The 22,583-nt window shown below is 33.9% G+C and overlaps 1 protein-coding gene across 1 annotated transcript in view; it reads right to left on the bottom strand.

The window, feature by feature from the left end:
* Positions 1 to 19,385, bottom strand: part of arhgap36 (Rho GTPase activating protein 36) — a 64,659-nt gene extending 45,274 nt beyond the window's left edge. Inside the window, exons 1-2 of the mRNA XM_059354142.1 lie at positions 19,245 to 19,385; positions 1,011 to 1,167 (exon numbers count right to left, since the gene is read on the bottom strand). Coding sequence (XP_059210125.1) covers positions 1,011 to 1,146 — 136 coding nt within the window. The 5' untranslated portion in view covers positions 1,147 to 1,167; positions 19,245 to 19,385. The remainder of the gene's footprint in view (positions 1 to 1,010; positions 1,168 to 19,244) is intronic.
* Positions 19,386 to 22,583: the final 3,198 nt, after the last annotated feature.

Below are 22,583 nucleotides of genomic sequence, written 5' to 3'. Positions count from 1 at the left end.
AAAAGTGATCAAAATGAAGCTTAAAATTGTGATATTTCTGTCAAAACCACTTCATTCTACATGCCTCATTAAAAATGTTGCCAAAAATAAACCGTTTGTATTAACTAGATCCTGTTAAAAACATTAAATTCTGCTCCTCAGAGACACTGTGAAGCCACGATTGATTCTGCTGAGATGAACGGTCACGTGACACAGAAAATTTGTTTACACAGAGCTGAGAGGAGAGGACAGGAGAGGCTGTAAAAATGTAAATAGTTCAATATGTATAACATGTGGAGACCCAGTTTTATTTTTTCCAGTATTTATGACACTTGTAGGCACTTGGGATAGTGTTGTTTGTAACAATTGCATTTTAATCCAATTAAAAAAAAATAATTAATCAGAGAAATTCAATTTGCATTTTTTCTTTTTTATGATTGATGTCATAACTGTGTCTTTGTGCACAAAATACACTTTTGAGTTGCTTACATTTCGAGCCATGACTATGCTGATCCTGTTAAAACATTAAATTCTGCTCCTCAGAGACACTGTGAAGACATGATTGATTCTGCTGAGACCAACGGTCATGTGATAAATATTCACTGAAAATCTGTTTACACAGAGCTGAGAGGAGAGGATAGGAGAGGCTGTAAAAATGTAAATAGTTCAATATGTATAACATGTTGAGACCCAATTTCCCCCCAATATTCAGGAAACTTGGAAAAGAATTAAAAAATATATTTATCAGAGGAATTCAACTTGTGTTATCTCTTTTTTTTTAAAATGATTTATGTCATAAGAACTGTGTTATTCTGCACAAAAGACATTTTTGAGTTTTTCCCACTTCTAGCCATGACTGTGCTGATTCCATAGAGTTACAGGACTTACAGTATTGCAGTGAAATACAAGGCCACAGTGAGTTCAATCTTGGTCGTGGAACCATTCAAATCCACAAAAAATGAGTAAAGTATGAGTCATAAACGTATGTTATGTTTTAGATATGAACTAAACAAGAAAAAGCATGTTTGTACCTCTGGGGATGCTGATCTTGAAGTCCAGGTCCCTCTCCTCCAGGTGGTACAAGGCGACTTCCTGTAACCGGGCCCGCTCCAGCTCCGACAGGCTCTGGATGGGCACCGGCTGTAACCGCACACTCTGACCCAACATGGTCGCCCACGTGTGGTCCCCCTGCAGAGAGAGAAAAAAAACATTTACAGGCTGTAATCAGATTATTATTTCTTATTTATGTTAGTACACCCCAAGGTTATTATAGTTAACGAAAACGATATAACAAAAACTAGAATTGAAAAAACTAAACTGTATTGTGTGGTTACAAAACTAACTAAAACTAACTAAAATTATAGTGAAAATGTCCTTCGTTTTCGTCTTTGTCAACTTTTTTCATATGTAAACCTTTTTGGTTGATATGAAATCTATTTAATCTATCTGGTTTTATTACCTTACCTTATTGTGGCTGAGATGGATCGGACAAAGGAAATAAAAGCAACATTTATTGTGACTTTTTAAAATCTGGCACCCAACAAATACCCCATTACAAAAAAACCTAAAACTAACACTAAAACTAATAAAAACTAAACTAAAACTAAGCATTTTCCAGAAAATAAAAACTAATTAAAACTAGCAAACTCACTCTAAAAACTAATTAAAACTAACTGACTTTGAAAAAAAACCCCCAAAAAACAACGAAATTAAGATTAAAACTAATGAAAAAACTATTATAACCTTGGTACCCCCATCGTTGTCTGTTAGCATTCAGATTTCTTGAGGATGAATGCTAATATATCTCTGTCTTGTTTTCACCTTGTGAGTCTGTCTGTGTGTGTGTGTGTGTGTGTGTGTGTGTGTGTGTGTGTGTGTGTGTTGTCATGGAAAATTGTGGTCATGGAGACACCTACAGTGTGAATTACCACAAAAGCAGGTTAAAGTACTTTTCCAGGGGTTTATCTGTCTGTGGATACATTTTGTCATCACAGTAGCATCACCACAGCACATTTAATTAATTATTTAAGTCAAATCAGTTGCCAACTATTATCATAATGGATCACTTGCACAATGTAGTTTGACATATATCTGTTTACGAACTGCACGTCACTTTACTTCCTGTCCAGTAAACAGTAGCATTATATTTGCCTCCAGTGATCATATTACAGCTTTCTATTCTTAAGCTAGTTACTTCATTTTTTTTTTTACAGTTAGCGATATACATTTATCTGTACAATATTAATTAAAAAAACAAACATGTTTTTAGAATTTTTGATAATTTTTTTAGCCACCTCTATGTCTAAAAGTGCTGACTTTAGCCAGCTAGGCTAACGTTAGCCAGCCAGTCAATGTAGCCTAGCTCACTTTAGCCAGCTAGGCTAACGTTAGCCAGCCAGCTAATGTAGCCTAGCTGGCTACCAGCTATGTTTATGAGGAGTGTTTAGCTCTACAGAGTTAAGCTCTGTCTTTCTTTGCTTTTCATCAGTTAGTTTGTATTTCTCCTCCGTGAGCTTTCACTCTTTCCTAGCTGACACTGAGCCAGAGCGACCTAACATGAGCTAAACTGTGAAAAAAAACGTTGGTGCTGTACTGGATGACTAGCTAACATCACTAATTGTTATCTAAGACACTAATGTTATTATAAAAAAAATGATACAAAACAAAAATACTATGAACAATATGTACAAGAGCTGCAACAATTATTAAATTAATCGAACAATAAATAGATTATTCAATTAATCGAACAATAAATAGATTATTAAATTAATTGTCAACTATTTTGATAATCAAATAATTGGTTTGATTAGTTTTATTAAGTCCAAATTCTGTGATTTCAGCTTCTTCAATGTGAATATTTCTGGTTTCTTTGTTCCTTTATGACAATAAACTGAATATCTCTTTGGTTTGTGGACAAAACAAGAGATTTGAGGACGTCATCTTGTGGTTTGGGAAACTATGATTGATATTTTTCAACATTTTATTGACAAAAAACTAATCGATTAATCTTCTAAATAATCGTTAGTTGCAGCCCTAATATGTAAATAGCAAAATGCAACAGTACAAAAAGTGTTGCCATTAAGAAGAAAACAGCGGGGGAAAAAAAACTTGTGCACCTCAGTGTCTTAGATAACTGTTAGCGATGTTAGCTCAGTGTAGCACCAACGTTAGCCTGATATCACAGTTTAGCTAACGTTAAGTTGCTCTGGCTCTTTGTCAGCTAGGAGAGAGTGAAAACTCACAAAGGAGAAATAAAAACTAACTCATGAAAGAAAAGAAAGACGGAGCTGAACTCAACAGATCTGACGGTGCTTTTCTTTGTTTAAATAGCCAGCTAGGCTAATGTTAGCTGGCTGGCTAACGGCAGTATTTAAGACATGGAGGTGAATATAGACATGATAAAACCGTAAATACTATGTGTATAAAACTAACTGTGGAAGTGAATAAACTTAAGGACAAAAAGCTGTAATGTGATTACTGGAATCTAACTAAGAAATATTAATCATAAAACGTTACAAGGAGTAAAGGAGTGTTTGATGGAGGAGTAAAGGAGTGTTTGATGGAGGAGTCAGAGGCTAACAAGAAGCAGACAAACAGATGTGAGGTCTGTTTCACGACGCTGTCAGACAGAAATATGTTTTCCCTGAGGAATCTGCACAAACAAACACAGGACTGCAGTTTTATTTTCTTCTTTTCTACTTTCATCCCTCCTTACTTCTGTTCCTCCTCTTTTTTCTTTTCCTTCCTCCCTTCAGTTTTCCTGTTCTACCTCCTTTCCCTACTTTACGTATCCTTTCTTCTCTCCTTCTTTGATCCCCTTTTCTTCTTTTCTTTCCTTTCCTTCCTTCTTTGGTTCCTTTCTACCTTCTGTTTTACCAACTACCCCCCTCACTTTCTATTTTCCTTCTCTTCACACGTCCTTCCTTCCTTCCTTCCTTCCTTTTTTCTGTTCTGTCTTCTATCTCTCCTTTCCCATTCTTCCCCCCTTTCTTCCTTCCCATTTCGTCTATTTCCTTCCTTATTTCCTTTCCTTTCTTTTTACCTTTACCCTTCCTTCCTTCTCTTCATTTCCTATCCTTTCCTCCTCTCCTCTCCTCTCCTTGTCCTTCCTTCCTTCCTTCCTTCCCTTTCCTCGCTTCCTTCCTCGCTTCCTTCCTTCCTTCCTTCTTTTCCTTTCCTCGCTTTTCACCTTTACCCTTCCTTCCTTCCTTCCTACCCTTTCCTCGCTTCCTTCTTCGCTTCCTTCCTTCCTTATTTTCCTTTCCTCGCTTTTCACCTTTACCCTTCCTTCCTTCATTCCTTCCTTTCCTTTCCTCGCTTTTTACCTTTACCCTTCCTTCCTTCCTTCCTTCCTTCCTAACTAACTATTGTTTACACTGCGTTTTCTGATAAAGTGTCTTCAGACTTTACACTAAAGTCCTCTGCTTGCTGCCTTTGGCTCTGCGTCCTGATTGAACCTTTACAGACCATAAGAAGAAAAACATTCCTAACTAAGCTGTAGTTTTCCCCTTAGTGGCCCCAGCAGTGCTCGGGCTACAGAGGATGTATTTATTTACACTACATTTACCTTCTAAAGCAGAAAACACTCAGCAGGTATTTGATACTTTGGGCACACAAAGGTTTAAATCCCCTTTATTTTCTTTTATTTCTTTCACATCCATTCAAACATCATGCGACACTAAACCCAAAGAACAGCACATGATCAGCTACCGGTCACGCAGACCAAGTAAGACAGTTGCTGAAAAACAACACAGAGCCTATCAATTCATATTTTCATTTCACTTATAAAAGTTACAGTCTCTCTTTAAAGGAACTTTATTAAAATGTAGGGGGGAAAAAAATCACTTGAGGTTATTTATGGCATCAATAATACTATTGGTATGGCTGTAAGTTTAAAAATATATATTTTTTGCTTATTTTCCATTTATGTATTTATTTATTTTGTACTTATCTATTTATATTTCATATATATATATAATTTGTATTTATTTTATTTTTTATGTATGTATTTATTTTTGGATTTGTGTATCACATATAATCATGTGTATTTTGTATTTATTTATTTATATTCTGTATTATTTCTTTTTATTTAGCATTTAGGTTTTGTAACTTATTTATATGTATTATGTATGTATTCATTTTATTTAGTATTCATTCATTTTCATTAAGTATTTTTATTTATTATTTATTTATTTATATTTTCTTTTTTGCATTTTTTTTAAAATGTAAAATTTATTTTGTATTTATATTCATTCTTTCTGTATTATTTATTTTTATTTAGCATTTAGGATTCGTAATTTATTTATATGTATTATGCATGTATTAATTTTTATTTAGTATTTATTCATTTTTATTAAGTATTTTTATTTAGTATTTATATATTTTAACTTAGTATCTTATTATTTATTTTATATTTACTTTTGTTTGCATTTTACATTCAGTATCTATTTATTTATTTATATATATTTTTTTGCAATTTATTTATTTATTTTTAATTAATTTATTTTATTTCATATTTATTTATTTACATTTTGCATGAATGTATTTATTTTTATTTCATATTCATTTTTTATTCATCCATTTCTTGTTTTTTCTGTTGTTATTATTGATTTCATTGTTATTATTGTGTTCTTTTTTTGTTCCTGTAATCTTTGTATGGTGTTTCTTTCTTTGAAAAGCAATAAAAACTACATTTGCATTTACATTTAGTCATTTAGCAGACGCTTTTATCCAAAGCGACTTACAGGAAGAGTAAAAGCAAACAATCAAGGTATAGTGCAATATGAGCTATTAGTGCTAGTGACAATCAAACTTTGAGGAGTAGACTTATCATGTGGTCTAGGAGAGAAGATGCTCTCTGAAGAGAAAAGTGTATAAATTCACTTTAAATGAGAAACCATACATACGTACATGCCTTTATAGAATCAGCCTTGAGACTCCCGTTAACCTTTAAGGCAGCCCAACATAAACACGGTGACCTTTCACAGTGACTGCCGTCCTCTGTGTGTCTCATGTCTGTAATTGAGGCTCGGCCCGAGCCGCACTGCGTGATTGGAGAAAATTGCTCCGGCCTTAATGCTAAACGTAACCAGACCAGTGGGCTGTGGTGAAACTGGAGGAGAGTTTCTGCATTGTGACATACAGTAAGACAGTATGTGGGAGAGTCGGTTCTGAAATGTCACGGTAAGAAGTGACATTTAGGATAAGTGACATTCAGGACTGTTTACAGAAAGATCTCCTAAAGTTTACATTATCCCAATATTCCCTCTGTGTTCACATCTATGTCACATAAACATTCCTTCAGCGTCTCACCCACAAACACACTGACACACACACGGCCCTCTCTCATTTGGTCTATCTCCTTTCCTTTCATCCTTCTCTGTTTCTTTCCTTCTTCCCTTTCTTGCCTTCTCCCCTTCTCCTTCCTTTTCCCATCCTTTCTCCATCCCCCCTCCCTTTTTTTGTTCAATCTCTTTCCCTTTTCTTTCCTTATGTCATATTTCTCTTTTCTTGTCCTGCCTTCTCCTCTTTTCCTTTATTCCCCTCCTTTTGTTTCCCTTCCCTTTCCTTCTTTTTTCTATCACTTTTTCTTTCTTTCATCCTTGTCTTTCCTTGTCCTTCCATCCCTTCCTTCATCTCTACTTCCTTCCATGTTTTTCTTTTCCCGTACTTCCTTAAATTTTCCATGTTCTTCCATCTTTTCTATAATCACTTTTCCTTTCCTTCTTTCCTTCCTTTTTCCCTCCATTCCCTTCTTTTGTTTAACCGATTTTCCTTTCCTTCCTTCTCTTTTACCTTTGTTCCTTGCTTATCTTATCCCATCCTTCCTTCCTCCCTTCTGTCCCTTCTTCTCATTTATTCCCTCTCATTCTCCTCTTTTTCCTTTTCCCTTTTCCCATCATTCCATCAATTTCCCTGTCCCTCCTTCTTTGATTCAGTCTCTTTTCCTTTCCTTTCCTTTCTCTTTTCTTGTCCTTCCTTCCTTCCTTCCTTCCTTCTTTCCCTTCTTCTTTTTTTCCCTTTTTCCTGTTTCCGTCAGGTAAAAAACCCTCCATTCTCAAACTGATTGCACCAAAAAAGAAGTGGAAGTTATTAACCACATCATTTACATAAAAGGCTGGTGATGAATGTTTCCCATCATATTGATGAAACGTCCTGAATGGACTCTTTGTTCCGATCGTGTTATTTACATTTAATCATCGGTGCAGTAAACGCTGAGTCACTCCGATACGCTGGATTAGCTTCATTCATGTGTGGATAATGTGCTGCAGCCACTGACGTTTTGCTCCTTTGTTTTGTTCATTTTTGAGGTAAAAAATACTCAGAAAGAAGCCAAATCGTAACTGGGAACCATGAAATTGAATCCAATATGTCACCAAGAGAGTAACCACAGTGAACTGTGCATGTGGTTTCTGAGCAGCGTAAACATAAGGCGTGGATTAACCCTCTGAACCCCAAGCGCTTTTTACATTTTACTCACTATGGCCTAGTATTTCACTGTGGTATATAAGTCCTGCAGCTCTGTGGAATCAGAATAGTCATGGCTCGAAGTGTAAGCAACTCAAAAGTGTATTTTGTGCAGAAAAACCCAGTTATAATGGCATCAATCATAAAAAAGAAAAAATGCAAATTTTATTTCTCTGATAAATTATATTTTTTCAAATTTGATTAAAATGCAGTTGTTACAATACTGGAAAAATAAAACTGGGTCCCCACATGTTATACATATTGAACTATTTACATTTTTACAACTTCTACTTTTGCTGTCTCCTGTCCTCTCCTCTCAGCTCTGTGTAAACAGATTTTCAGTGAATATTTGTCACGTGACAGTTCGTCTCAGCAGAATCAATCAAAGTGTCTCTGAGGAGCAGAATTTCATGTTTTTAACAGGACCTGGTTATTAAAAATGTTTTAAATGAGACATGTAGAATAAAGTGATTTTGACCCTTTATGGTGAGGTGTTGCCCTCAGGCAACATACCCATTTTTGGCCTGTCAAATTTCTATAATGCGTGTTTTCGAGTGATGCGAAACTTTTTAAAAAAGGGAAGACTATAGGGAACCCAGCTTTGCCATTTTGCGCCACAAAAAAAATCACTCAAAACGCCATTTCCTGGCCCTTTTCCCATCTGGAAAAAATATATTTCTACTTATAAGTGAGTAAACCTTCATTTTTTATAGTTTCATACACTTAGACTGTTCAAGACATTCATTTCAATGGGTCCTTGGTTCAATGGTACAATGTTGCCTACAGGCAAAATTCAGACAAGAAACCGGTTAAAAAAGTTCCTTTTATAATGTTTTTAAATTTAAAATGTTATGTTTTGTACCCTGTTGAAGCTACTGAATCTTTTACACATGTTTATTAAATAAATTATGTTAAAATAATTTTAAAAACTTTCTTTTTCACGTGTGCACCATTATGGTACAATGTTGCCTACGGGCTAACAAACCACAAAAACTAGAATTAGTTTAGTTTGTTTTGTGTATTTTAAGACAAAAAAGCACTCCAAACTTTTTTTCCTAACAGGCATCATAATGCGTACCATAGAGGGTTAAGCTTTGTAACCTTTGTAATCTATGATCCATTCAAGGACTGTGGGAAAGTTTAATTTCATGCCAGTTTTTACTGTTTCTTTCTATGATAAATGGCTAATTTTTCATAGAAAACGTGTTTCAATCCTGCCGATGTGATGGTGAGGATTAATATCAAGGAAATCTAAAACATAACTTGTCATATAGCCCAAACTCTGAGGTTCTGACCACATTTAGAGTGTTCCCCAAAGATCTAACAGAAAGCTTTAACAATAGCAGTACAGATCCCACTCCCTTCTTAAACTTTTCTGTCCAAATGTGGCTGCAGTCAATAGCAGGAACCAGGAAGGGAAACAATCCGAACCACATGAAGGACGAACCTAAAGGACAATCGAGTAAAGGGAGAACTAAAGAGGCTCTATTGTTCCTAAAAAAAATACTGCACAATTTGAGCAGTAAATCAGCCATCATCATGAGCTCGGACTCTTTGTTTAGTGCTATCGAAACCTTTTGAGCTGATGAACAAACAAACTATTTTTTACTCCCAATCTCCAGATGTGACCGATCGCTTTGTAATAAACGGGAATGAGAATACAATCTGTTAATCTGTTAAACTTAACCCTCTGGAGTCTCCAAAAGCTCCAAATAATCCAGACTTGTTGACTCCATCCAGACTAGAAAACAAAGCAGCGTGGAGCCCTACTGTAAATTTACCTCTAAAGTTCTGGCTGTAAACTCCATGAGGCCAGTTTCAGTTTGATGATGATATACCAAGTAAAACTGGAGACAAGCTCAAATATATTTAGTATAAAATGATAGAACTGGATGGAACCCTCTTATATGCTATATTTGACACCTTTGTTCACATTTGCAACATTTAAAATTATTTATTGAGCATGATAGTGTTTTGAAAGTAAAAAAGATTCAAAATCACATTTTGTGTTGGACTAAAGGACTAAAAAAGACACAAAATGACCAAAAAGACACAAAATGAGAAGACAGAATGACAAAAAAACCCCACAGTGGACACAAAATGACCAAAAAAAGACACAAAATGACTAAAACAGACACAAAAAAGACACAAAAAGACAAAAAAAGACAAAAAAAGACAAAAAAAGACAAAAAAGACACAACAACAGACACAAAAAGAAGACACAAAATGACCAAAAAGACACAAAAAAGACCATGAAAGACACAAAATGAGAAGACAGAATGAGCAAAAATGACAAAAAAAGACAAAACATGACCAAAAAAAGACACAAAATAACTAAAAAAGACACAACAACAGACACAAAATGACCAAAAAAGACACAAAAAGACACAAATAACCAAAAAAGACACAAAATGACCAAAAAAAAGGACACAAAATGACAAAAAAAGACACAAAATGACCAAAAAAGACACAAAATAACTAAAAAGACACAACAACAGACACAAAATGACCAAAAAAGACACAAAAAAGACACAAAATGACCAATATGAAACATGAAACATGAAAAGGACTGAAAAATGGACAAAATAGCCCTATAAGACTCCATAGAGTTAAGTAAGATCAAGAGGTGGAGATGAAACAGGACAAAGACTAATTTCCATCAGGGACAAACCGTACAACTAGCTCCTGCTACAACGTTCATATTCCTGACTGTTGTTTAAAACCTTTGCCCTAATTTCTTTTGAATCAAGGAATTAAATGACTTCTGTATTTTATGCTCAGTGTGTATTATGCTACATTAAACGTGAGATAAAACACCAACAATGCAATAAAAAGTGTGTTTTGGTGCATTTTTGTGAAGTGTTTCCACATCAGGTTTGTGTGTTTTTGTACCTTTCACCTGGTGGAGTGATAAAGTCAAAGAAATGTGCTCTGATAGCTAACAGATGCTGTTTTCTCTACCTTTTACTCCCTTCATACCAGACTTCACTCTGTTTTTCATTGTTTTTAAATCTCTCGTCCCTCTTCCTCTTATTTCCTACACTGTAAAAAACAAAACAGGTTATTTTCCAAAAATGTATTATATTATTTTACATGGTTTTTCTTGTTTTTTTTCTACATTAAGTGCAAAAATAAATTACTTTAATTCCAAATATTAACCATAAAATGGAAGTTGAAATCTTTAAATTGTTATAATAAATTCTTACAGTATCATTTAATTGCTGTAATTAATCAAATTAATGTTAAATTAGGGTGACTTTTATGAAAAAATATGTTTTTAAATTTAAAAAAAACTTTTATTATGAATATTAAGCATAAAATGGAAGTTAAAATCTTAAAATTGTTATAATAAATTCTTACAATATTATTCAATTTCGTAATTGTCTTGTTAATCAAATTTAATGTTAAATTAGGGTGACTTTATGAAAAAAAAGTTTTTAAAAATACACATTTCATGTAAAATTAAATCAACTTTCTGTTTTCTTACAAGAAGATTCTAAATTCAATGTAACAAAAAATGCAAGAATATTATTTTATAGGGTTTTTTCTTGTTTTTTCTACATTAAATGCAATTGCCATAAAAATACTTTTATTACACGTATTAACCATAAAATGGAAATTGAAATAATATTTTTTTAAAGTATTATTCAATCGCTTAATGGTCTTATTAATTAAATTAAATGGTAAATTAGAGTAAATTAAATGCAAAAAAAATACACACCATTTTCTTACAGGAATATTCTAAGTTTAATGTAATAAAAAATGTAAGAATAATATTTTATAGGGTTTTTTCTTGTTTTTTCCCCCACATTAAATGCAATTGCCATAAAAAAATGCTTTTATTACAAATATTAACCATAAAATGGAAGTTGAAATTATATTATTGACAGTATTATTCAATTGTTAATTAAATTGAATGATAGAGTAAATGAAATGCAAAAAAATAAAAATACACACCTAATGTAAAATCAAGGCAACTTTCTGTTTTATTACAGTAATATCGTAAATTTAATGTAAAAGAAAAAGAGTAAAAATAAATCATAAAAAACCTAAGTTATTCTACAGATATGATTATTTTAAATACAGATATTTAGTGTATATATACACTACTGGTCAAAAGTTTTAGAACACACCAACTTTTCCAGAATTTAATTGAAAATTATGCAGTTTAATGTCTCAGTCTACTCTGAAATGAATGCACATTTGCAACATTTAAAATTCTTTATTGAGCAAGATAGTGTTTTGAAAATAAAAAAAAGATTCAAAATCACATTTTATGTTGAACTAAAGGACTAAAAAAAGACACAAAATGACCAAAAAAAGACACAAAATGACAAAAAAAGACACAAAATTACTAAAAAAAGACACAAAATGACCAAAAAAAGACACAAAATGACTAAAAAAAAAAGACACAAAATGACAAAAAAAGACACAAAATGACTAAAAAAAGACACAAAATGACCAAAACAAGACACAAAATGACTAAAAAAAGACACAAAATGACTAAAAAAGACACAAAATGACTAAAAAAAGACACAAAATGACCAAAAAAAGACACCAAAAGACACAAAATGACTTACAAAGACATGAAAAGAATTAAAAAATGGACAAAATAGCCCAAGACTCCATAGAGTTAAGTTGTTAACCCATTTCTTGTTCCCTGAAAAAAGGCCTACTTGTATAATTCTGAAATGTACATTATCTTTCAGTTTTGGTTAACCTTACCTTTTTTTATTTACCTCCGGCAGTTCACCACTTACCTCTGTACCCTTTCAAGCTGTTCATTTGACTTGAACTGCTTGAATTTCAATAAAAAATTGAAAAATTGGGCTGTTCTAAAACTATTGACCGGTAGTGTATATATTATACATACTGTTTTTACTGTGTTTGGTCCCTTTGGCTGCCAGACCTTGTATTATTTCTTCCCTTCTCTCTGTTTGTTTAACCTCCTCACCATCAGGCAGCTGTTAATGTGATTGTGTGTCTGTTTCTCCCTTGGGTGCTCCTGTTCCTGTCTGTGTGCTTTCCCTCATTAACCTCGGCCCTTTATCCTGCTCTCACCTCACGGCAAAACAGTGCAAAGGAGACAGAGATTAATACGACCACTCTCTCTCCACTTCTCTTCATTAACAGGCACTGATGAAAAGTAGTCACAGAAGTTTCTTTCCCCAGAATTGCTGATTATTGACTCACGGCAAAAAGAGACAAAAAAACGTCCAGAAAGATTATGAATGGTGAGCTGTGTGTTTTGTCAGAGATTTACCAAGATGTTTTTATGACAAAAATCACAAAAAAATATGATCACAAGCAAATTTCCCACAGAAAATAATGGGAAATTGACATTAAAAGAGCTCTTAAAAAAACCCTCCCTTTAGGGCTGTACCAGTTAACTCTACTTAAGAGTAACATGTGTTGTACTCGAAGCAGCAAATATTGAAGTAATGATTAGTCGTTGTGAGGTAACAAGTAGTTGAATAAAAGCCTTAAGAGTGTGTGTCATGCATTTTAATGTGCACTGCATAATGAAAAGAAGGAAAAAATGAGGAAAAATAGATCCAGAAATGAGAAATTGAGAAAACATCTTCATCAATTTGACAACACAAGCGCAGCATTTAGAAAACATGCTGCAAAGACCACAACACAACACAATAATAAAAAGAGCTGCAAATAGACCAGAACACAACAGAAGTGTTTCCAGAGGACACTAAAAAGTGACGCACATGTCTAGACGGCTATCGATGGCGGGCTAACGTTAGCGTGCTAGCAAGACCAAGACCAACACGGTGTCGTTGAGAGAGACTAACTAAAACATTCATTCATTCATTTATTTGATTTGTTTAACTGCAATGTGATTGATACCGGCTAGCGGGCTAATGCTAGTGGGCTAATGCTAGCGGGCTAACGCTATATATCGCATTAGGGCGATCGTAGTTAACCCTCTGGAGTCTTCAAAAGCGCCAAAGCATGGCTTCTTCATCACACCCAGACTAGAAAACAAAGCAGACCAAAAAAAGAAACAAAAAGACACAAAATGACCGAAAAAAGACACAAAATGACCAAAAAAGACACAAAATGAGAAGACAGAACAACCAAAAAAACCCCCACAGAAGTCACAAAATGACCAAAAAAAGACACAAAATAACTTAAAAAGACACAACAGACACAAAATGACCAAAAAAATTCACAAAAAAGACACAAAAATACACAAATGACCAAAAAAGACACAAAATGACAATGAAAAAGACACAAAATAACTAAAAAAGGCACAAAAACAGACACAAAATTACCAAAAAAAAGACACAAAAAGACACAAATGACCAAAAAAGACAAAATGACTTACAAAGACACAAAACATGAAAAGGATTAAAAGTTGAAGTTGTGCTGAGAAAATACCAAATACAAAAACATGAGTATAGTTAATATTATGTGGTATATAAAGGGCAAAGAGGCTCAGACCCCAGAGGGTTAACCGCTAACGCTCGTGTCAAATGTCCAGGATTTTAGACAATCTTAATATTCTGAAGTTTACTTAGCATATGGTAGCGATAACAGAGTGAAAGGGAGAGTGAGAGGGGAGGTCCTGCAGGAAAAAGGTTCTGAAGCAGATTCAAAGCTGCTCTGTGCAAGAACTAAGCCTTAATGGTTTGTGTTCTCCAGCGGTTCTCTAACCTTCTCTGTCTGAATGGGTTCCCTAGTTGACTACAGTGAGCATACAGTACGTTCTCACAGTTCTGCATCTCCTCTGCTGCCCTGAAGGCTCTGCTGCTTCACCGGTGACGTACAATAAGTAAAGTACAGTCGGCTCTTTATTACACTGAATATAAACCACTAGAGCAGAAACTGTGACCTGCTTCTCCTTTATTCTTCTCTCATCAGAAGACGCTCGGGAGCTCTCTGCTCTTATATAATTCACTCTGTAGACCACTTTTCTTTTTTTTTTTTATTAAAAAAAAGACACAAAATAGCACAAAATTACTAAAAAAGACAAAAAATGACCATAAAAAGACACAGAATTACCAAAAAAGACACACAATTATTTAAAAAAAGACACAAAATGACCCAAAAAAGACACAAAATGACAAAAAAAGACACAAAATTACTAAAAAAAAGACACAAAATGACAAAAAAAACCCCACAAAATCACTAAATAAGACACAAAATTACTTAAAAAAAGACACAAAATGACAAAAAAAAGACACAAAATTATTTCACAAAATTAAAAAAAGACACAAAATGACCCAAAAAAGACACAAAATGACAAAAAAAGACACAAAATTACTTAAAAAAAGACACAAAATGACTAAAATAAGACACAAAATTACTTAAAAAAAAGACACAAAATGACCAAAAAATGACACAGAATTACCAAAAAAGACACGAAATCATTTAAAAAATACAAAAATGTATTAAAAAAGACACACAATTGTTAAAAAAGACACAAAATTATTTAAAAAGAAACAAAATGACCAAAAAAGACACAGAATTACCAAAAAAGACACAAAATTATTTTAAAAAAGACACAAAATGACCAAAAAAAGACAAAATTATTTAAAAAAGACACAAAATTATTTAAAAAAAGACACAAAAAGACCCAAAAAAGACACAAAAAGACACAAAAAAGACCCAAAATTATTTAAAAAAGGCACAAAATTACCCCTAGAAATGTAATTAAAGGGACCTTCCACACACAACACGGTAAGTGCCATTCATATAAAACTCACATTAAACTTTCATATCAAGGTGGGGGCCACAAAATATCGTCACGAGGGCCACAATTTGCCCACGGGCCATGAGTTTGAGACCCATGCTGTACAGTTTACCCCGACTAAAGTTTTCCCATATGAAGAAGTGAATAATAAACCATATTGATTATGTTTTTCACATGACTAATGTGCTCCTCAGTCTCTCTTAATGAAGGAACATTATCGGCACATTATTCAGCTCCACGTCCTGTTTTCATTCATTAATCAGACGCTAGCCTCATTAGGAAGCTCTCAGAAAAACATCACAACTCTGCATGCATTAGTGTGCAAAGGTGCTTAGTCATTCACAGCAGCAGTGACGAGATGCTCCCCCCACACCCACACACACACACACACACACACTGAAGAAAAACACACGTAGGTAAACAGACAGGCAGCACTAATAGAGCAGAAACTGTGACCTGCTTCTCCTTTATTCTTCTCTCATCAGAAGACGCTCGGGAGCTCTCTGCTCTTATATAATTCACTCTGTACATCACAAAATTACTTAAAAAAAGATACAAAATTGACTAAAAAAAGACACAAAATGACCAAAAAAAGACAAAAAAAATACTAAAGAAAGGCACAAAATGACCAAAAAACACACACAAAATGACTGAAAAAACAAGAAATTACTTGAAAAAGACAAACAATGACCAAAAAAGACACAAAATCACAAAAAAGACACAAAATTGCAGAAAAAACTAAATTACTTAAAAAAGAAACAAAATGACCAAAAAAAGACACAAAATTATTTTAAAAAGATACAAAATTAAGAGAAAAAAGACACAAAATTAAGAAAAAGGACACAAAATTATTGAAAAAGACACACAATTATTAAAAAAGACACAAAATGAACAATAAATACACAAAATGACTGAAAAAAACTAAATTACTTAAAAAAGAAACAAAATGACCAAAAAAGAAGACACAAAATCACTAAAAAAGACACTAAATTATTTAAAAGAGACACAAAATTAACCACAACTCTGCATGCATTAGTGTGCAAAGGTGCTTACTCATTCACGGCAGCAGTCCTCACACACACACACACACACACACACACACACACACACACAGAAGAAAAACACACGTCAGTAAACAGCCAGGCAGCTAATAGGCCCCTTGGCAGAGCTAAAGACTTAAAGAAGCAGGTCTTGCGTGGACAGCAGCCTTATTGTGTCATCCTGACTAAACTGGCGTGTTACCACACACACTTAGAGAGTTTTGGGGGATGACACAGACTCATTGCTGTCTGGAATTCGACGTCAGGTCAGTAGACGAATACTAATAGACGTGGATTAGTGGGAAGATGCCAAAAACCTAGTTTATGTACGTACAAGTGCAGTTGTGTTTTCCTAAGAGTGTGTCTCATGCATTTTAATGTGCAATGCATAATTAAAAGAAGGAAAAAATGAGGAAAAATAGATGTATGACATCCAGAAATGCTTTAGTCTTCTTTCGGTTTGTTTAAATAACAAATTTAATCTTTTAAAGAACTCTTATAAATTACATTATTGGTGAAATATGTGACATTTTAGGCCCAAGACCCAAATTTCTTGATTTTTCAGACCAAAGAAAGACACAAAATGACTGAAAAACACAAAATTTCCTTAAATAAAGACACAAAATTGACTAAAATAAGACACAAAATGACCAAGGCAAGACAAAAAAATTACTAAGAAAAGACACAAAATTACCAAAAAACACACACAAAATGACTGAAAAAAATGAAATTACTTAATAAAGAAACAAAATCACCAAAGAACTCTTATAAATTACATTCATCCAGAAAAGCTTTAGTCTGCTTTCGATTTGTTTAAATAACAAATTTAATCTTTTAAAGAACTCTTATAAATAACATTATTGGAGAGATATGTGACATTTTAGAAGCCCAAGAGCCAAAATCCTTGATTTTTCTTTGTTTAAATCGATGGTGTGATGCCATTTAAGGGAATTATTTAATTAGGTAACTGGTTTAATGGTGTTTACAAAAGTTAATTTTAGCCGACAGAGCTCCCAGAGGTGCTGTGAGCTCAACACAAATGTTGTTTTATATGCAAGATAAGATATTTGAGCAAAAAAATGTTTAGCCTTATAACTACAGGTGCATCTCAATAAATTAGAATATCATAGAAAAGTTTATTTATGTCAGTATTTCAATTCAAAAAGTGGAAATCACACATTATATAGATCCATTACACACAGGATGAAACATTTCATGTCTTAATTTAGTTAATTTCTTCTAATTATAATGATTATGGCTTACATTTGATGAAGACCTAAAATTCAGTGTCTCAAAAAAATAATAATATTACAAAAGACCAATTTTAAAAAGTATGTTTAATATGGAAATGTCCTCTGAAAAGTATGTCCATCTATATGACTTAATACATCATATTCTAATGTATTGAGATGCACCTGTACAGATTTAAAATTTACTATTTTTAAAAACTGAATTTGTTACATTTTTATTCCTTACAGTGCTTATTTATCAGAAAAAAATGTGTAAATCTACTTTAAAAATAGTTTTTTATATCATCCCACAATAATAAAATAAAATAAAATAAAATAAAATAAAATAAAATAAAATAAAATAAAATAAAATAAAATAAAATAAAATAATTCATTCTGTAGTGATACATTTGCTTAAAAAAATAAGGGGAAACAATAGCTTTGTTTCAGGGATTTCCCTAAATAAGTATAATAATAAAAATATTGCTACTAATAGTAAAAGTAAATCAATGTAATCAATCAATAAATAAATATATAAAAATAGATTTGGTTCAGGGAATTCCTTAAATAAATTAATATAATAAAAAATACTGCTACTAATAATAAAAGGAAATCACAACTGGTTTGGTTTTAGGGAATATCTTAAATAAGTGAAATTATTATATGAAAAAATAACAAACAAAAAAAATAAAATTGGTTTGGTTCAGGGAATACCTTAAATAAGTCAAATTTAAAAAAATATTTATACTAATAATAAAAGTATTAATCAAAGTTGGTTTGGTTTCAGGAATATCTTAAATAAGTGAAATTAAAATAATAAAAATTTTAATTTAAATAAAATCTTTTTTTAAAAAAAAGGTTTGGTTCAGGGAATTCCTTTAATATTATAACAATAAAAGCATACTGCTACTATTAATAACAGGAAATCAAAGTTGGTTTGGTTTCATGGAATATCTTAAATAAGTGAAATAATTAAAGAAAAAAATTAACAATAAGAAAATTTAAAGTCAATCAAAATAGATTTGATTCAGGAAAGTCCTTAAGTAAGTATAATAAAAAAAAATTGTAACAATAAGAAAAACAAAAGTTAATCAATATTGGCTCGCTTCAGGGAATATTTAAAATAATTAAAATAGATTACTACAACTACTAATAAAAATGAAAGTAAATCGAAGTAGGTTTGGTTCAGAGAATATCTCAGACGAGTAATATTATAAAGATATTATAAAGATTTTTTGTATATTTGTTTTCTTTATCCTCTTCCATCTCACTGTGTGGATTTTTTTTATTATTACTTTATTGCAGGTTATGAAATTACAAATAATAGCAGCTTCATCACATATTCACTTTATCCTGCCACATGTATGCATTTTTTACAGGAGGCAGTGCCAAAAGAATAAATAAATAAATAAATAAATGAATAAGTAAATAAATATTCCTGTTTAATTGTTTCATTAAGGAAAAGAAAGACAAAGAAAAAAGAAAGAGAAAAAAACAGTTTGGATTTTTTCTTCAATCTTAGGATGTAAGTTATAGGTTTTGATTTAAAATAATCCCAAAAAAGCTTTAGAATTTTGCATAATTTATCATTAACGTCACAAACAAAACAAAAAACCTGTGTTTTTCATCATCCACCCCTTAACGTTTTCACACTAAAGACAAATAAGAAACGGCGATAAGGATGAAAAATCACACAGCAGACAGAAAACATCCGAGACGTTTAAGTGCACTTGACACACTTTTTTACATAAACACACAAGATACACACACACAATCCCTCTCTCTCTCTCTCACACACACACACACACACACAGTGTGTACCTGTATCGGGGTTTCACGTCCTCCCAATTAAAATCCCCTGAAATCAGTCCTTGTAGGTTTCTCAGCCCTGTTTATCCAGACTTTGTTCAGACATTCGAATGCATCTCAGAGCTCTGAGCTGAATGAGTTGAGCTGCAGCTCTGAGTTAAAGTAGCAAGTGAGTGAGTGAGTTAGAGAGAGAGAGAGAGAGAGAGAGAGAGAGAGAGAGAGAGCCGGAGGGAGGAGGAGGAGTGAGTTAGATTAACAGAGACGAGAGGAGGAGGAGGAGGAGCAGCGCTGCATACTGACTTCAAGGAGCTGAGAACATAAACACAAGAGAGAGAGAGCGAGAGAGAGAGAGAGAGAGAGAGAGAGAGAGAGAGAGAGAGAGAGAGAGAGAGAGAGAGGAGGGGAGGAGAGAGAAACAGGAGGGAAGGGAAGTGGGATAGGAGGAGGAAGCAGGAAGGAAGGAGGTGGAGGAAGAAGAGGAGAGAGGAAGAGGGAGGTAAAGAGCGGGAAACTAGACACAGTATAGGAGCAATAGTTTAACCCTGTGAACCCCGGGCACTTTCAGCTGATTTTTTTTATCCTCTATTTACATTTTACTCACTTTGTCTTTGCATTTCACTGCAGTATATAAGCTCAGCTCGATGGAATCAGCACAAGCATGGCTAGAGGTGGCAACAACTCAAAAGTTTAATTCCTCTGATTCTTAAATTAAAAAATAAGGTATAAAATGGAATTTATGAAACCAACTGACCTCGGGTCAGCTGGGTTGGGCCATTTAACCTGGGGAAGCCCAGACACCTGTGTTGCTGATTTGGAAAGCAAACAGTTTTCGACTGTGCCTAGTATATGCGGTTTTTGATATAAGGAGCAATTCGGTTTGTTGTTTTTCGTTACATGTATTATGAGTTAAAGTCATTGCCACTGTATGATATATGCAAGGAAAATAAATCAACGAGATATTTGTTTTACTGAACTTTCCGTTTTGCTATGTTCGGAGCGCACTGGGCGCACGTCTAAACTTAAATCCTACGTATAAGCAACCAGTACGAGACTTTGTTTAGGACTTAGTCAATACACCAACACTATTACAAGTGCCGTATCGCGGCTCACGTTTCATGGCACATATTTACGCACCGCCACTCGAGGTACAAAGGTGCGTTCTAAAAATAGCACACTTGTACGGTCCGTGGTTGAAAAATTGGTATAAATGGAATTTATGTAAGCAACACTTTTCCAAGTGCCCACAGGTGTCATGAATATTGGGGGGAGAATTAGGTCTCCAAATGTTATACATATTGAACTATTTGCATAATTACAGCCTCTCCTGTCCTCTCCTCTCAGCTCTGTGTAAACAGATTTTCAGTGAATATTTGTCTCGTGACCGTTCAACAAGCTCTCCAACCACAAATTACGCACGTAGGTACGTATTGCGGCTCACATTTCATTGCACATATTTACGTACCGCAGCTCGCGGAATAAAGGTGCGTTCTAAAAATAGCAAACATGTACGGTCCGTGGTTGTAAAAAAAGGCTGCAATTTCTGTGGATTTATGTTATAAAACCACCGACCTAGGTTTAGCGCAAAAAACTTCTGGTAAGGCGTTATCAAAGATCGTTTAACAGTACGAAAATGTAAGGAAATACCAGAAGTTACATAAACGTGATTTACACAACTTAAAATTACATAAAAAACATAAAAACATAAAACAAAAAAAAATGGTTCACTTTTGTTTTCTGGGACGCAAACTCCCGCTCTCCTTGGTGATAGTCAGCCACTGATCGACCCATTCACCACCCCATCCTCCAATTGAATGTAAATGGTAAAAAATGGTAAATGGACTGCAATTAAATAACGCTTTTATCCAAAGTGCTTTACACTACAGACTGCGCTCATTCACCCGTTCACTCACACATTCATACTGGTGGCAGAGGCTACCCTAAACGGTGCCACCTGCCACCATTGGGAATTCATTCACACACCGATGAACGCAGCATCGGGAGCCATTTGGGTTCAGTATCTTGCTCAAGGATACTTCAACATGTAGGCTGCCATGGTCTGGGATCGAACCACCAACCTTCCGGGCAGTAGGCGACCGCTCTACCAACTGCAAAATGCGGGAATCCTATAATTACCCCTATAAACTTCACTTGGCTGTCAATCACTATTACGTCAGCAAGATGTCGGCGGACACATTACAGCAGACGGTGAAATATGATACGTATCGCAGCTCACGTTGCACCTATTTGCAGCTTGCAGTATAAAGGGCGCATTCTAGAAATAGCACACACGTAAGGTCCGTGGTTGAAAAAAAAAGGCTGCAATTCTGTGGATTTATGTTATAAAACCACTGACCTAGGTTTAGCGCAAAAAAACTTCTGGTAAGGCGTGACAAAAGATCGTTTAAACAGTAAGAAAAGGTACATAAATGCCGGATGTGACTGCCACAAGTTACATAAAAAACGTGATTCACAAAACTTAAGTCAAAAATGGTTCCCTTTTGTTTTCACACGGACGATGTTCGACCCATCCACCACCCCGTCCTCCAACCAAACCACAGCGGACCGAGAAATACAGAGACTTAGCTCGTTTTTTTCCGCCTGTACACACGAGCTGTATGGACGTTTTTGACGGGAGAACAGACTGTCTCAAGACAGAAGAAAACAAGGAAGGTATGAGAGTAAAAAAAAGGTGGAAGGATGGAAGGAGTAAACATAGAGGACAGTTGTTAGGAAAAAAGATGAAGAGGTAGAGTAGGAGATAGATAAAAAAGGGGTGAAAGGAGGGAAGGAAGGAAACTAAAAAAAGGAGAGAAATGCAGAAGAAGGAGAGAGGAAACAAGGAAGAGAATAGATGGAAATGTGGAAAAGGAGGCAAGGAAGCAAGCAAGGAGAGAAAGGTAAAAGGAGGTTAAAAAAGGAGGAGCTACACTCTAAAATAAAATGACACTGGCTCAACTTAAAAAAATTGTTACAACAATTTGCATTTATCTTTTTAAGTAATTCAAACTAAGACATTTTATAGCCAAACTAACTCAATTAGTCTAGAACAACCAACATGATTTGTTTTGTCCTCTACAAGCTTCATTATGTTGAACAAACTACATTTTTATATCAGCGTTTTAGTGTTAATAAGTGGTCAAATTACTCTATTTACTCTCTTTCTTACTCAAAAAAAATCAATTGCAAATTGTTACCTCAATTTTATTGAGTATAAGTAACTAATTTCACTCAAGTCAGACATGTTGTAATACAATATTAAGTTTCATTACCTTAATACCTTTCCTTGTTAAGTGAAGGCAGAAATGCTTATCCAAAACCAATATATTTCTGAGTTCAGACATCTTTCTTCCT

This window comes from Centropristis striata, chromosome 17 (genome assembly GCF_030273125.1).
Source record: "Centropristis striata isolate RG_2023a ecotype Rhode Island chromosome 17, C.striata_1.0, whole genome shotgun sequence".
Lineage (NCBI taxonomy): Eukaryota > Metazoa > Chordata > Actinopteri > Perciformes > Serranidae > Centropristis > Centropristis striata.
Note: the sequence above shows the minus strand (reverse complement) of the source record. Positions and strands in the feature narration are given on the sequence as shown.